Source organism: Calidris pugnax, unplaced genomic scaffold (genome assembly GCF_001431845.1).
Source record: "Calidris pugnax isolate Ruff unplaced genomic scaffold, ASM143184v1 scaffold27, whole genome shotgun sequence".
Classification (NCBI taxonomy): domain Eukaryota; kingdom Metazoa; phylum Chordata; class Aves; order Charadriiformes; family Scolopacidae; genus Calidris; species Calidris pugnax.
Window position 1 is genome coordinate 6113333 of NW_015090893.1, and position 11911 is coordinate 6125243.

The window sequence follows — 11911 nt, forward strand, 5'->3', positions numbered from 1 at the left end:
AGTTGTTCCCTAGTTCAATCCATGTTCCTCGTTCCCTTACAAACTCTGCTTGCACAGGCAGGGGCTGCAGCAGAGAGAGGCAGAATTGGTCAGAAATGATCCTGAACCTTTCATGCAAGACTGCAAGGGAGAGAGAAAGGGAAAAACTCCCCAAGCACCAAGAGCTTTCCAGCCATATGTGCGTAAAGATTTCTTCCCGTGCCACGTGACAGAGGAAGAGGCGCAGACCCATTACACAATAACAAAAATATGCCTTTGGCAACATTGAGCCAAAACCTGGAGCTGCTGCAGGAAGCAAGCAATCTGCACAAAACGGATTAAAATGTTAATAGAAAATAAAGACTGAAGTCAGTATCGTACACCCCTCCGAAGGACGCCGCTGCAGCAGGACGGGGCTCGGGCTCTGCCCGTGACACTCATCGGCAGCAAAACATCCGCCTGAAGTCCTGTAGCTTTCCAGAGCCTGTCAAGATCTCACTGAAGAGATTAGTCGTGGTGAGTAGATTCACTTTTCCTTCCCCTCACCCTCCTCTTAACTTTGAAAACTTACCAAATAAGGTCTAAATCATTGAGCACTCAGGTTTCCAGTGCCTGCACAGGAATCCATACAGGCAACAGTCACCAGTTAGAAGAAATAGTCCAGGAAGGAAACATTCCTCAGACTTTTACTGGGAGCATCTACCTCATACAGCTGAAACTGCAGCCTCTCCCTTCGCTCTGGTACCAATCAGCAGCTTCTGTAACAGGGCTTTAGCCTGGGGCTAGGGAAGGTTTGCCACGGGCATCCCTGGCTGCCTAAAGCTGAGACAGTGATGCAGGCTCAGGCACAGAGGATGCACTGCTCTCCTTTATCTCTTTTGACATTGCTTTGTGCAATAGCAGATAACAGATCAAACTTCTATCTGACGTAACTACTTCATTGGCTTATATCAGAAATTAAATAGGTCCATCTCAGCTGCTGTCACCAGTGGCACACCATCTTTTATCTATATCAGCCCCATACACCCAAGGGCTCCTTAGGCTTCCACCTTGGGGATGCCACAGGGCAACCACTAGAGCTGAGAATTAGGCTCACAGAGGTAATGATTATTTTGAAGACTAATTAAGACACCTTGAGGTATGCTGGGAAATTGTGAAGTAAGAAGATGGTTGTTTTGTTTAAGAAAGCCTCAAGTATTGAAAGGAATCAGAGTAGAAAGTCGCAGTTTTTTGTTCACTGCTGGGTCCCCTCTCGGACCACCCTGCTCCTTCCTCCCTCCCTCTGAGCAGCGACTCCCCCCAGACTCTCCTCTCCCTCTCTGTGCTTTTGCTCCCCGTGGGCAGGCACACGCCACCATCTCATGGCACAGGGTGGCCAAAAATCACCATCTGGCCACCGCACATGCCACCAAACCACTCCACACCTGGCAAACCCTCCGGGATTTTCCCTCTGATGGGATTTCAGCCCAGCTGCCCTGTAAGCAGCAGAAACTACCACTGATCCTTCATGCCTGGGGCTCACCCTTACAGGCAAAATCTTTTCTTACAGAAATGCCTTTTTACTGCATATAGATCCATAGAATTGGTCTGCCTTCTTAACTGTGAAGTGTCTTGGGAAATTCACCTGTAGCAGGGCTGGGACAAGGGTGGTCACACGGGGGCTCGCAGGAGCCGTGCAGAGCAGGGATGTCATGGCAGCCAAAGCCACAGGGGGGGCAGGGCAAGAGACGTGTCCCCCCAAGTTCCTGCCCATGAGGCCCCTCCAGCAGCATCCCACGCTGCAGCAGCCAGCAGAAACAGGAGCTGCAGGTCCAGACTGGGGGCTGCAAGGAGCCCTGTGGGGACACAGCTCCTAGGGATGGAGGCTCTGGGGTGACAGAGTGATGTGCTGTAGCTCTGGCAACAAGGAGCACACACAGAAAAGCTATTGGAGAGCACAGGTTTGCAGTCCCCCTGCACAGATGCTCCGTGACACCCACAGGATGCTCAGGTTTCAGCCCAGGGGGGTCAGGTTCAAATCCTTCCAAGCGTATGAACGTCTGCTTCAAACAGGCTGGTGAGGGCAGCTGGGGAGCCAGGCAGGATACCCGCTCCCAACATCTCTCTGTCCTGAGGAAAGCTATGCCCCAGTCTCACCTCCCCAGGAGAGCCAGGCACGAGGCAGCCTCTGACAAGGGCTTGGACTCCAGCAGGATGAGAAGGACCCACCGAAGCAATAACAATGACAACAAAACATTCTAAACCAGAAAAGGGGGTGTCGTGTAAAGGCCATGAGGCAGAGTCAGAACATCCCATTTCAGTCACACGCTTGCTTTGAGTCACAGGCAATAGGACAAGAGGAAATGGCCTCAAGTTGCAGCAGGGGAAGTTCAGATTGGATATTAGGAAAAAATTTTTACACTGAAAGGGTTATTAAGCCTTGGAATGGGCTGCCCAGGGATGTGGTTGAGGCACCATCCCTGGAGGTCTTTAAAAGACGGATTGACATAGAGCTTAGTGACATGGTTTAGTGTTGCTTTTATATCAGTTAGGTTGATGGTTGGACTAGATGATCTTAAAGGTCCCTCCCAACCTAGACAACTCTATGATTCATACATTTCATCATGTAAGTGAAGACACATAAACGTGCAGCTTGTTAGGAAGAGAGAAGCCAGTAATCTCTCAGCTCTGCTTGTACCATGCCTGCAAATCAGAGATGCTCTGTCTTTATTGCTTTATTTGCCCTGAGGTGTTTTCTATAAAGTTGTACCCTAGCTCTAAGATTCAGAAGTGAATGCTATCCAAAATTGTCCCCTTCCTGGTTTGATTCCTGGCAAGCATTCTCCAAAATTACCCGGTGGGGATCCACAGGACAGTTTTATAGACCACACTGATTCCGGGGGATATTTTTAAGTACTAGGAAGAAAAGCATCTCTGCGTGCATAAGACCTCACCCATCACCAACATGCTGTCACCAAGGGAGAGGCACTCCACACGTGAAGGGCCAGAGCACCTCTCCTCTTGGTAACACGTTTGATAACCTCAAGCAAGTGCTGGTGCTGCCCCAGGCTCTGCTGGGGAGAAGCCAGGAGATGGCAGCCCTAAGGCCTGGCCAGCCATGCCCATGCTGCAGACACCTGAGGTAACTTGTTTAAGTGAAGCTGGTCCACTTTCTGTTCCCACGCTGAAATCAGTGCCCAATGCCACTGTGCTCTCCCCAGGTGCTGAGAAGCTGAACATTTGCATTTCAGCAGCAGATACAAACTACAGCCATTGCCAGTCCCCACACCTGGTCAGATGACACAGGATCTCCTCTCCTCCCTGAGCAGCCCTCCCCCAGTCAGCTCCCATAACCCCCGGGCACAGGGCACACTCACGCACAACAGGCATCGGTCACGGCCCAAAAAGTCTCCAAAGCCCTATTAACAAAGACATTAAGTAAAATGTCACTAGAAAAGTAAGACCTCAGCTAAAACCGTGCAGCAGGGGCTCCGGTGCCAGGCCTGTCGCCCGTACTGCAGAGAGGAAAGATGCTGATCTGTTTCCAATTTGCTTTTTGGAGCTCATCATACGTGCTACATCGAGGAGCAATTTTCCTTTTAAGGTGGAACAGCATGAAGTTTGTTTTCTTTCAAAGAGAATTCTTTAAGAGGTTATTTATAGCTCCTCTTGTGAATGTGACTGTGCTTTGCATCCCACACGCGCTGCTGTGATGTGGGATGAAATGTTCTTGTGCAGCCATTAATTAACACCGACTCGGGAGCTGAGCCAGAGCATGGCTCCAGGTAGTCAAATATCCCCTGTCTATCCAAGTACCAGTACTACTGACCTCCCAGCCTTGGGGTATTTTCCATTTGCCACTTTTTATCACATTAGGTCAAGTAACTGGATTGTCTGAAGGTAACAGAAGTAGTTATGGTGAGAGACTTTAAGAGAAGGAGCTGCCCTCCTTGCCCTGTGCTCCCTCTTGCCCATTTCTTCTCCACACGAAGCAGTCCCAGCTTTTTTCCAGGTTATGCTCTGCAGTGACATTTTTCCTTGCCACTACTTATTACTGTCAGCCCTCTCCAGACGCCTCTCACTTCTCTTCTGCCCCATTTGAGGTGGTTACTGGGAAGCAGGGATGTAGCTTTCCTTGGGACCTCCCCACTCCACCAACATTCTAACACTTTGTTTCCCTTCCCGTGAACCAAGAAGCCTTTATTCCACTGTCTGCATTAATACTTATCCATGATTTCTGTCTCACAAGGCCATTAAACCGGCACCTTTCACCAGCAGCAAATAAACTTAGGTACAAGAAAAGCGGAAGAGCTGAAGAACAAAATAGCTCAGCAGCCAAATCCAGCCCGGAGATCTGTTTTGCATTTCCCACTCCTCTGCATGTTCTTAATTATACATAGTACAGAACTGGGGGGCTCCCACTCAGCATTAATATGGAGCATATTGCTTGCTGGATTTGGAGCATATAATATGCATTTCCACCCCCTTCAGGAGCCAATAGCAGGATAAGAGTGCTAAGGCCAACGTGAAATTTATACAATACTTTAAGCATCTTATTTCCAGTGCAGGAGTTAAACATAACACTACTGGAGAGATGCTAAAGCCTCCTGGTGTTTGGCTTAGTGACAAGCAGGACCTCGCCTGTGCAAAAGGCCACCGACAGATTGAAAGGTCTGGGATATCCCAGCTCATCTTCTACTGCTTCTGCGTTTAACTGTACATTTGCTTCAGCACCAAGGGATGAAGAAATATATGAAAGGGAGTTTGCTTGCTTTTCAATCCTCTCTTATATTCTGTATTTCGTTAGCAGGACTTTGGGATGTGTTAAGAAAGCCCATGCAAATGGATGATTCTTGTAAAGTATTTAGCCCCCTACCATCAGAGGCAGCTGTAATGAGGGAAAAGACAAAATTTCACAGGAGCCTTTTCCATCAAATAAAAGTGCCTACCTTTCAGCCCAAGGGCAGGAGTTGTATCAAAGTCATACATGGCTAATTCCTTAAAAAAAAAAAAAAATCCTTTGGCTTCAGTTTGATCTCTCCTAATCAAAGACCTACTGAGAAAATAGTGAACCAGCCACAGATTTGCATGGCGCAGTTTTAAGCTTTGTGTCTCATTTCTCCAAGGGCTACTCCAGCTTCAGAAGCTGAAAGAATGAAATTGGGCCGGGGGATGCCTTTCATCCCCCACCAGCTTGTTTCCATATTCATACAACTGAAAAGATCCCAACTCCATCAGCACCTGCCCTCAGCCTGTGGCTCGTGGCCACCAGGGAGCACTAGCCCTGCTGTGGAGCTGGTGGTCATGACTGTAACTGGCAGAGCAAAGGGAGGGAGAAATCCTCAGCCTGGGCATGGGGAGGCTTTCTCTTCTGGGGAGGAGATGGCAGGAGCAGCTTTGACATGGGTAGTCAGAGACTGTTTGATCTCTCCTAATCAAAGACCTACTGAGAAAATAGTGAACCAGCCACAGATTTGCATGGCGCAGTTTTAAGCTTTGTGTCTCATTTCTCCAAGGGCTACTCCAGCTTCAGAAGCTGAAAGAATGAAATTGGGCCGGGGGATGCCTTTCATCCCCCACCAGCTTGTTTCCATATTCATACAACTGAAAAGATCCCAACTCCATCAGCACCTGCCCTCAGCCTGTGGCTCGTGGCCACCAGGGAGCACTAGCCCTGCTGTGGAGCTGGTGGTCATGACTGTAACTGGCAGAGCAAAGGGAGGGAGAAATCCTCAGCCTGGGCATGGGGAGGCTTTCTCTTCTGGGGAGGAGATGGCAGGAGCAGCTTTGACATGGGTAGTCAGAGACTGATACCATAGGGGAAACTCTCTTTTTTACTATCTCTGTTACCACGTGCAGAACCCCAATTCTATTTTGAATGCTTCTAATACCTCAATCACCTCAATACCCCACCAATCTCAGGTGGGTCATGCCTGAAGATAGCTTTCATCATTCAGCCTGATTTTGAGCATCTTCTCTACACTGCTGCTATATCTGAGCACTATTTCAAGATGCAGTGGAGTTACCCAAGAGTTGCACATGGAGCATAGATAGCCATTTGCAAAGAGCTCCATGCACAGACATCCAGAGGAATATTTTACTGTATAATAAGTGTTCTGTATTATTAGCAGTTTCATGGGAATAGCTTTATTCCAGAAATTATTTTCTATCACTGTCTCCCCATCCAGGAGGGGAGTGAGACAAGCCCAGGAGGCTCAGCCTCCCATGATGAAAGAAGGCAGAGCCTGGGATGCTCCAAAAAAGCATCTGCTTGGCATCTGCTATACTTAAAGCAATTGCTACTTTACAGAGACAGGAGACATAAAAACTGAGCTACTGCCCCACTCAGAGAGGTAGGTCAGCGTGGCAAGGGGTTAGGAAACCCCCGGCAGAGGTGCAGTGGGGCTGGTCACTGCTGCAGGGGTGGCTGCACCCCGACACCGAGCCAGAGACATGGGGGGCAATTGGGCTGCAGGCTGTGCAGTGCCACGCAGCCAGGGTGCAACGAGGAATGGGACATCCCCAGTCAGCCAAGAGGCAGTAAGGACTGCCTTGGCCCAAAGCCTCCACAAGCCCGTCTTCTAAATTCAGCCCTGCACCACATGATTTTGGTTTTGTGCTGGGTAAGAAACCCCAGTGACCCAGCCACTGGGCAGGTCTTACTGGGAACTTTACACCAAAACCCTTTCTCTATCCTCCGCTCCCCTAGCCCTGAGCGGCTGCTTTCTGCACCCCTCTGCCATCACTATTTGTGTTCCAGGGAAAAGGAGGAAAAAGAAGCCCAGGGAACAAAACGAGGGGTGGCCACAGACAGACTCAGAGAAGACCAGGTTTCAAAAAAAAAAAAAAAAAAAATGTAACGCTCAGGCCTAGAAAACTCCATGAACCAAATCTTTGAATTGTTTTCACACCAAAACAAACAGCTCCTCCACCCTGCCAAAAAAAAAAAAAAAAAGGCTCAATTATCTCCTATGCAAGCTTCTAAAACACACCGTCCCAGCGGAGGGGACACCACTGTACCCACACATGCTGGCTGCCACACACAACAGCCACGTCCCATCTCCTTTTTGCAGGCTGAGCCATGATCTCTGCTGTCCTCCTGCTCTGGACTGTGCCCTGTGTGGCAAACCATATCCTGGGGGGCTTTGCCAAGGGACCGCAGCAGGAAGGTCCCCAGCTGGCATGCAGCCTGCCGGGACCCCCCGGGCCACCAGGACCCCCCGGCTCACCCGGGGCTCCAGGGACGGTCGGCAGGATGGGATTCCCAGGCAAAGATGGCAAGGATGGCAAGGACGGGGATAAAGGCGAGCACGGAGATGAAGGTAAGAAAGAAATTCTTCCTAACACAACAAGGGTAAAATGTAAAAGCAATAGTGCAACAGCCCAGTTAACAGCAACCTGTCACCCCAAATCTGAGCCCCAGGACAGACAACATCTCATAGGAAGCTCTTCCAGAAACTTCCACTCTCCCCCCCCCTCCAACATCTCACACTTGTCAGCTCCAGCCAGGAGGGTTCAGACTCACACTATTTGCTGACAGCATCGTAACGCTGTGTGCAGTTCCCATTGCAACGCTGCACTTTGCTATGAGGTGAGGTTTGTCCCTGTTCCAATATATGCTCTTTAGATGAGACAATGTGGTGCTCTCAAGCAAAACAAAGCCAGGCAAAAAATGAAGTAATCGCTCCCTGGAGCACTCCAGCTGGGTGCCAGGCACTGCTCTGACCATGCTCAATCTAAATCAAAGCTAACAACAACCCTTCTTTAATCCTGAGGCGGGGCTCTCCTTCAGACCCAGCCGCACAGTCAGTAAGCATCAGGACCTGCTTTGGGGAGGAAGCAGTGATTTCCCGTTGCCACACTAGAGTGCACTCCTGATTCAGCGTAACACCAGTGCACCAAAGCTGCACCTTCTCATCTCCCACCCCCGAAACGGGGAATCTGGAGGGCAGGTTTCCACCCGCAGCTGCATTTAAATCTAGTCTTGCTACAGCAGGTCAAGAGACAGGCTATAAATTCCTACGAATTTGTCTTATATCAGACACTCCTGCAATCAGCATTGATCAGCAGTTTCAGCATCACTGCGACAGCCCAGCTCGCTTCCCATCTCACGGCAGTCCCTGCACTGGGTGTCTTCTGGCTCACGACTGGTTCATCCCCCAACTAGGCTGGGCTTTTTACTACACCTAGAATTTTAGTTATTTTTTTTTAAAGAACAGCTTCATGTTAAATGTTAAGAAAAAAAAAAAGAGAAAAGAGATTAAAAGTACCCCATCTGCTCAAAGCTACATTCCAAAAGCACCACAAACCTGTCCCACTCCTGAAAAACCTACACATTTAAAGCTTGTTCTTGGCTAGCTTTATAATTAATTGCTCCTTTTTCTCAAGCGAGGCAGATAATTGAACCAGCCTTTCAGTCCTTACAAGGGACAGACTGTCCTGCTCCTGAGTCCCATTGTTATCATGCCAACAACCCACCTAACACAGTTACTCAGTCCTGACAGATGTCCAGCCCCAGGTGGTATTTCATCAGGATTCTCACCAGCAAGGTTTTCCTCCTAAATGAAAAGACACTGCTGCAATGATATAATCCCCTTCCACTTGCCATATCAGTTCTTTCACTGAAAAATTTACAAGGTTATTTGTCTTCTAGGTCCACAAGGCAGAACAGGAAACCCTGGCAAGCCAGGACCAAAGGGGAAAGCGGGAGCTATTGGCAAGGCAGGCCCACGAGGACCCAAGGGTTTAAAGGGTAATCCTGGAAAAAATGGAGCACCAGGAAAGAAAGGGCCCAAAGGGAACAAGGGCGAGACCGGGCTGCCAGGACCCTGCACCTGTAATTCCAACAAAGCCAAATCTGCCTTCTCTGTGGCAGTCTCAAAGAGCTACCCCAGGGAAAGGCTGCCCATCAAATTTGACAGGATCCTGATGAATGAAGGAGGACATTACAATGCTTCCAGTGGGAAATTTATATGCAGCATCCCAGGCATTTACTACTTCACTTATGATATCACTTTGGCCAACAAACATTTGGCCATTGGCTTGGTCCACAATGGGCAGTACCGGATCAAGACTTTTGATGCCAACACTGGAAACCATGACGTAGCCTCTGGATCAACCATCCTTTCTCTGAAGCAGGAGGATGAGGTATGGCTGCAGATCTTTTACTCAGAACAAAATGGGCTCTTTTATGATCCCTACTGGACAGACAGCTTATTTACTGGCTTCCTGATATACCCTGATCAAGATTATCTCAACGAAATATAGGATGAGAAACTAGCCTGTGGGGAAAAAATAGGAAACGCATGAGACCTCAGTCCAGCAAAGTGTAGCCTGTACATGGACATGTGTGGGATTATCATACAATTCCACATTTTAGCACGATCAGCCTTTATTGGCTATTTAGGTATTTACTTGATGCCACCAACTCATCCACAGGCTATCAGGACCAGTAGGACTCACCTTTAAGCAGCTTCATGAATCTCTAAATCTCAGAACCACCCATTATGTTTTCCATCATTATTCCAACATGCCATGGACATGTAACTTTAATACTGGTGCAGAATGCTTTGATTATTATATTATAAAACATGGAAACCAACAACCATTTCCTGAAAGCTGTGCTCAGAAATTCCCACTGATGCTGGAGACTCTCTCACTGTGCCTCCTCCTCCCACACCCTATAGTAATAATAATCCTTGTCGATACAGAGTTACACTTCACCAGCTACTTAAGAGTTAGGAAATTGTCAGCTACTTGGCCTTATCAAAGCAGCACTAATAGGCAAAGGCATCTGGTCTAAATAGAGAATGACACAAAAGAGAGATCTCATTTTGCAGGCTAAAGCCAAGACTCTTCCTAAGACACAAGCCATTGCGCTGAGCACCACCCGCATTTCTCAGATTTCAGCCTCAAAACAACCAGCGTTGGGGTCCCACTCCTGGTTTCAGACAAGCATTGGTCAACTGTGACCAGAGCCTAAACTGGACCATGCAAGCCAAATACCCATGGGCCTCCAAGCCACAGGGGAGGAGGAACTTTACAGAGAAGACTGAACTGTCAAAGTCAGCATGAACTTCACTCCAGAAACACATTCATTAATAGCCCCTTCCTTCATCCCTGCCAGTTTTTCCTGGAAGGAGATACTTGTGGTGCTGCTGAGATCCTCCTCAAGGGCTTAATGCTACAGCAAGACCCTATCTTACTGCTGCTTTACTTTTTCTATGTTGTACTTCAAGTATTACAAATGCTCCAAAACCAATGTTTTGGCTCTAAACTGTATGAAAAAAAAAAACCTAAAACAAAACCAAAAAAACCCCAGGAAACTCAAAAGCTGAACTTTTGCTCAGCTGAGCTTTCTGCTTCTGCTAAGCTGAGCATTGCAATTCTTATTCCTCCTCTGTATCAGCTAACACAGGGACATGCACCAAAATGGTTCACTATTACCAGAGCAGAGTTCTCCTGCTACAAAGCCACTGGGTCAGGCCACCTTGCCCCAGGGTGTCCAACACTCCTGTAACACAGGGGTCCCCATATCAGTAGCCCAAAGGAAGGAGTCTCTTCCTCATCATCTGGTGTATCTTCTTGTTTTCCAGTCTTATTTCTCATCTCCTTTATCATCTGGTAAAAACTCTCATGAACTTCCAGCTCCTCTAATCATCATATTTAGGCATTGAAGGGATATCCCATAAGAACAAAGGTTTTCAGGTTGTTGTTTTTTTTACTTTTACAAGTCAAAATATTTGCATGATTTTCATGAACTACATTAATTGCGTTATATCTTACCAAAATATTTTCAAGTACGTTATTTTATAAAATAAAGCTGAACAAAAGCACTGCTGGAATAGCATTGACATTTATAAAAGTGGCTTCCCAGAAAGTATTGCAAAACCGTGTTACAGATTCCACAGACGCTGTTGGGTTTAGCAATGGATTTTGTAGGGGCTGGTGCAACAGGAATATTTTCCCCCCTCCCAGCCCAGCAAGGTGGGGAATGCACAGAGTTTTCTGCTCTCTGTGGAAGGAAACCTGAAAGGTGGAAGAATAAGATCTGTCTGTTCCCCTGAAGCTGCTCACCCAGGTGGCAGGTGTCCTTTTCTTGGCAGTGGTTGCTCAGATAATACATTTCTCTTTCCAAAGCTCCCTCATTTAGGGTGTCCTGGGGTGCAGGCAGCTTCCCAAAGGCAGCAGCAATTCAAGAATGGCATTTCTCCCTCAATGCCCAGCCCCAGACTCCCACCTGGACAGCCCAGCAGGGAAAATGACTGCTTTTGGGCTGAGCTGAGGCACATGCAGGTCTCTGCCCCGACACAGGTTCCCCCGCAACAGCACGAGCTCGGGGCAGCTTGAGGGAGGTGGTGGGACATGAGAGGATGTTACCCCGACAGACCACCACCCAGCCGTGCTGCACCCAAAAGGGAAATTACATACTATGTTTTTAATTAATCCAGCAGTGCCCACAGCCCACTGCTGCCAAAAGACACTGTTTCCCTCCTCAGCACTTTCCCCTTCATTCAGGGCATTACCCATCTTCAGAAGTGGGTATTTTTGGAGTGGTTTTGGGGTTTTTTTGGTTTTGTTTTTTGCCTTTTTTTTTTTTAAATTGCTTGGGTTTTATTTGTAGTCGGGTTAGTTGTCCACTGATTTAATGAGCTGAACCCACTTGGCACCAGGCAGGTACCAGAGCTGGGAGGGGATGGGAGAGCACCACGGGGAATAGCCTGAGAAGAGGAGGGTGGAGGGGAAGCAGCTCTGAGCAATTAGATCAGCTCAGCCACTCAGTCTTCCCTTGTTATCTCCAGAGAAGGCCCCAGCAGGGAGCATCTCCTCCCGGTGACAGCCCTCTCAGGGGGACTTGTAGTCGGGTTAGTTGTCCACTGATTTAATGAGCTGAACCCACTTGGCACCAGGCAGGTACCAGAGCTGGGAGGGGATGGGAGAGCACCACGGGGAA

General features: G+C 48.3%; 1 protein-coding gene across 1 annotated transcript; it reads left to right on the forward strand.

Annotated features, from left to right (window-relative positions):
* The first annotated feature begins 279 nt into the window (after positions 1-279).
* On the forward strand, positions 280-11471 carry C1QTNF2 (C1q and tumor necrosis factor related protein 2). The gene is made up of 3 exons (XM_014947942.1): positions 280-495; positions 7032-7280; positions 8612-11471. Exons 2-3 carry the CDS (start codon positions 7040-7042, stop codon positions 9223-9225), a joined length of 855 nt encoding a protein of 284 aa, XP_014803428.1. The 5' UTR covers positions 280-495; positions 7032-7039; the 3' UTR covers positions 9226-11471.
* Positions 11472-11911: the final 440 nt, after the last annotated feature.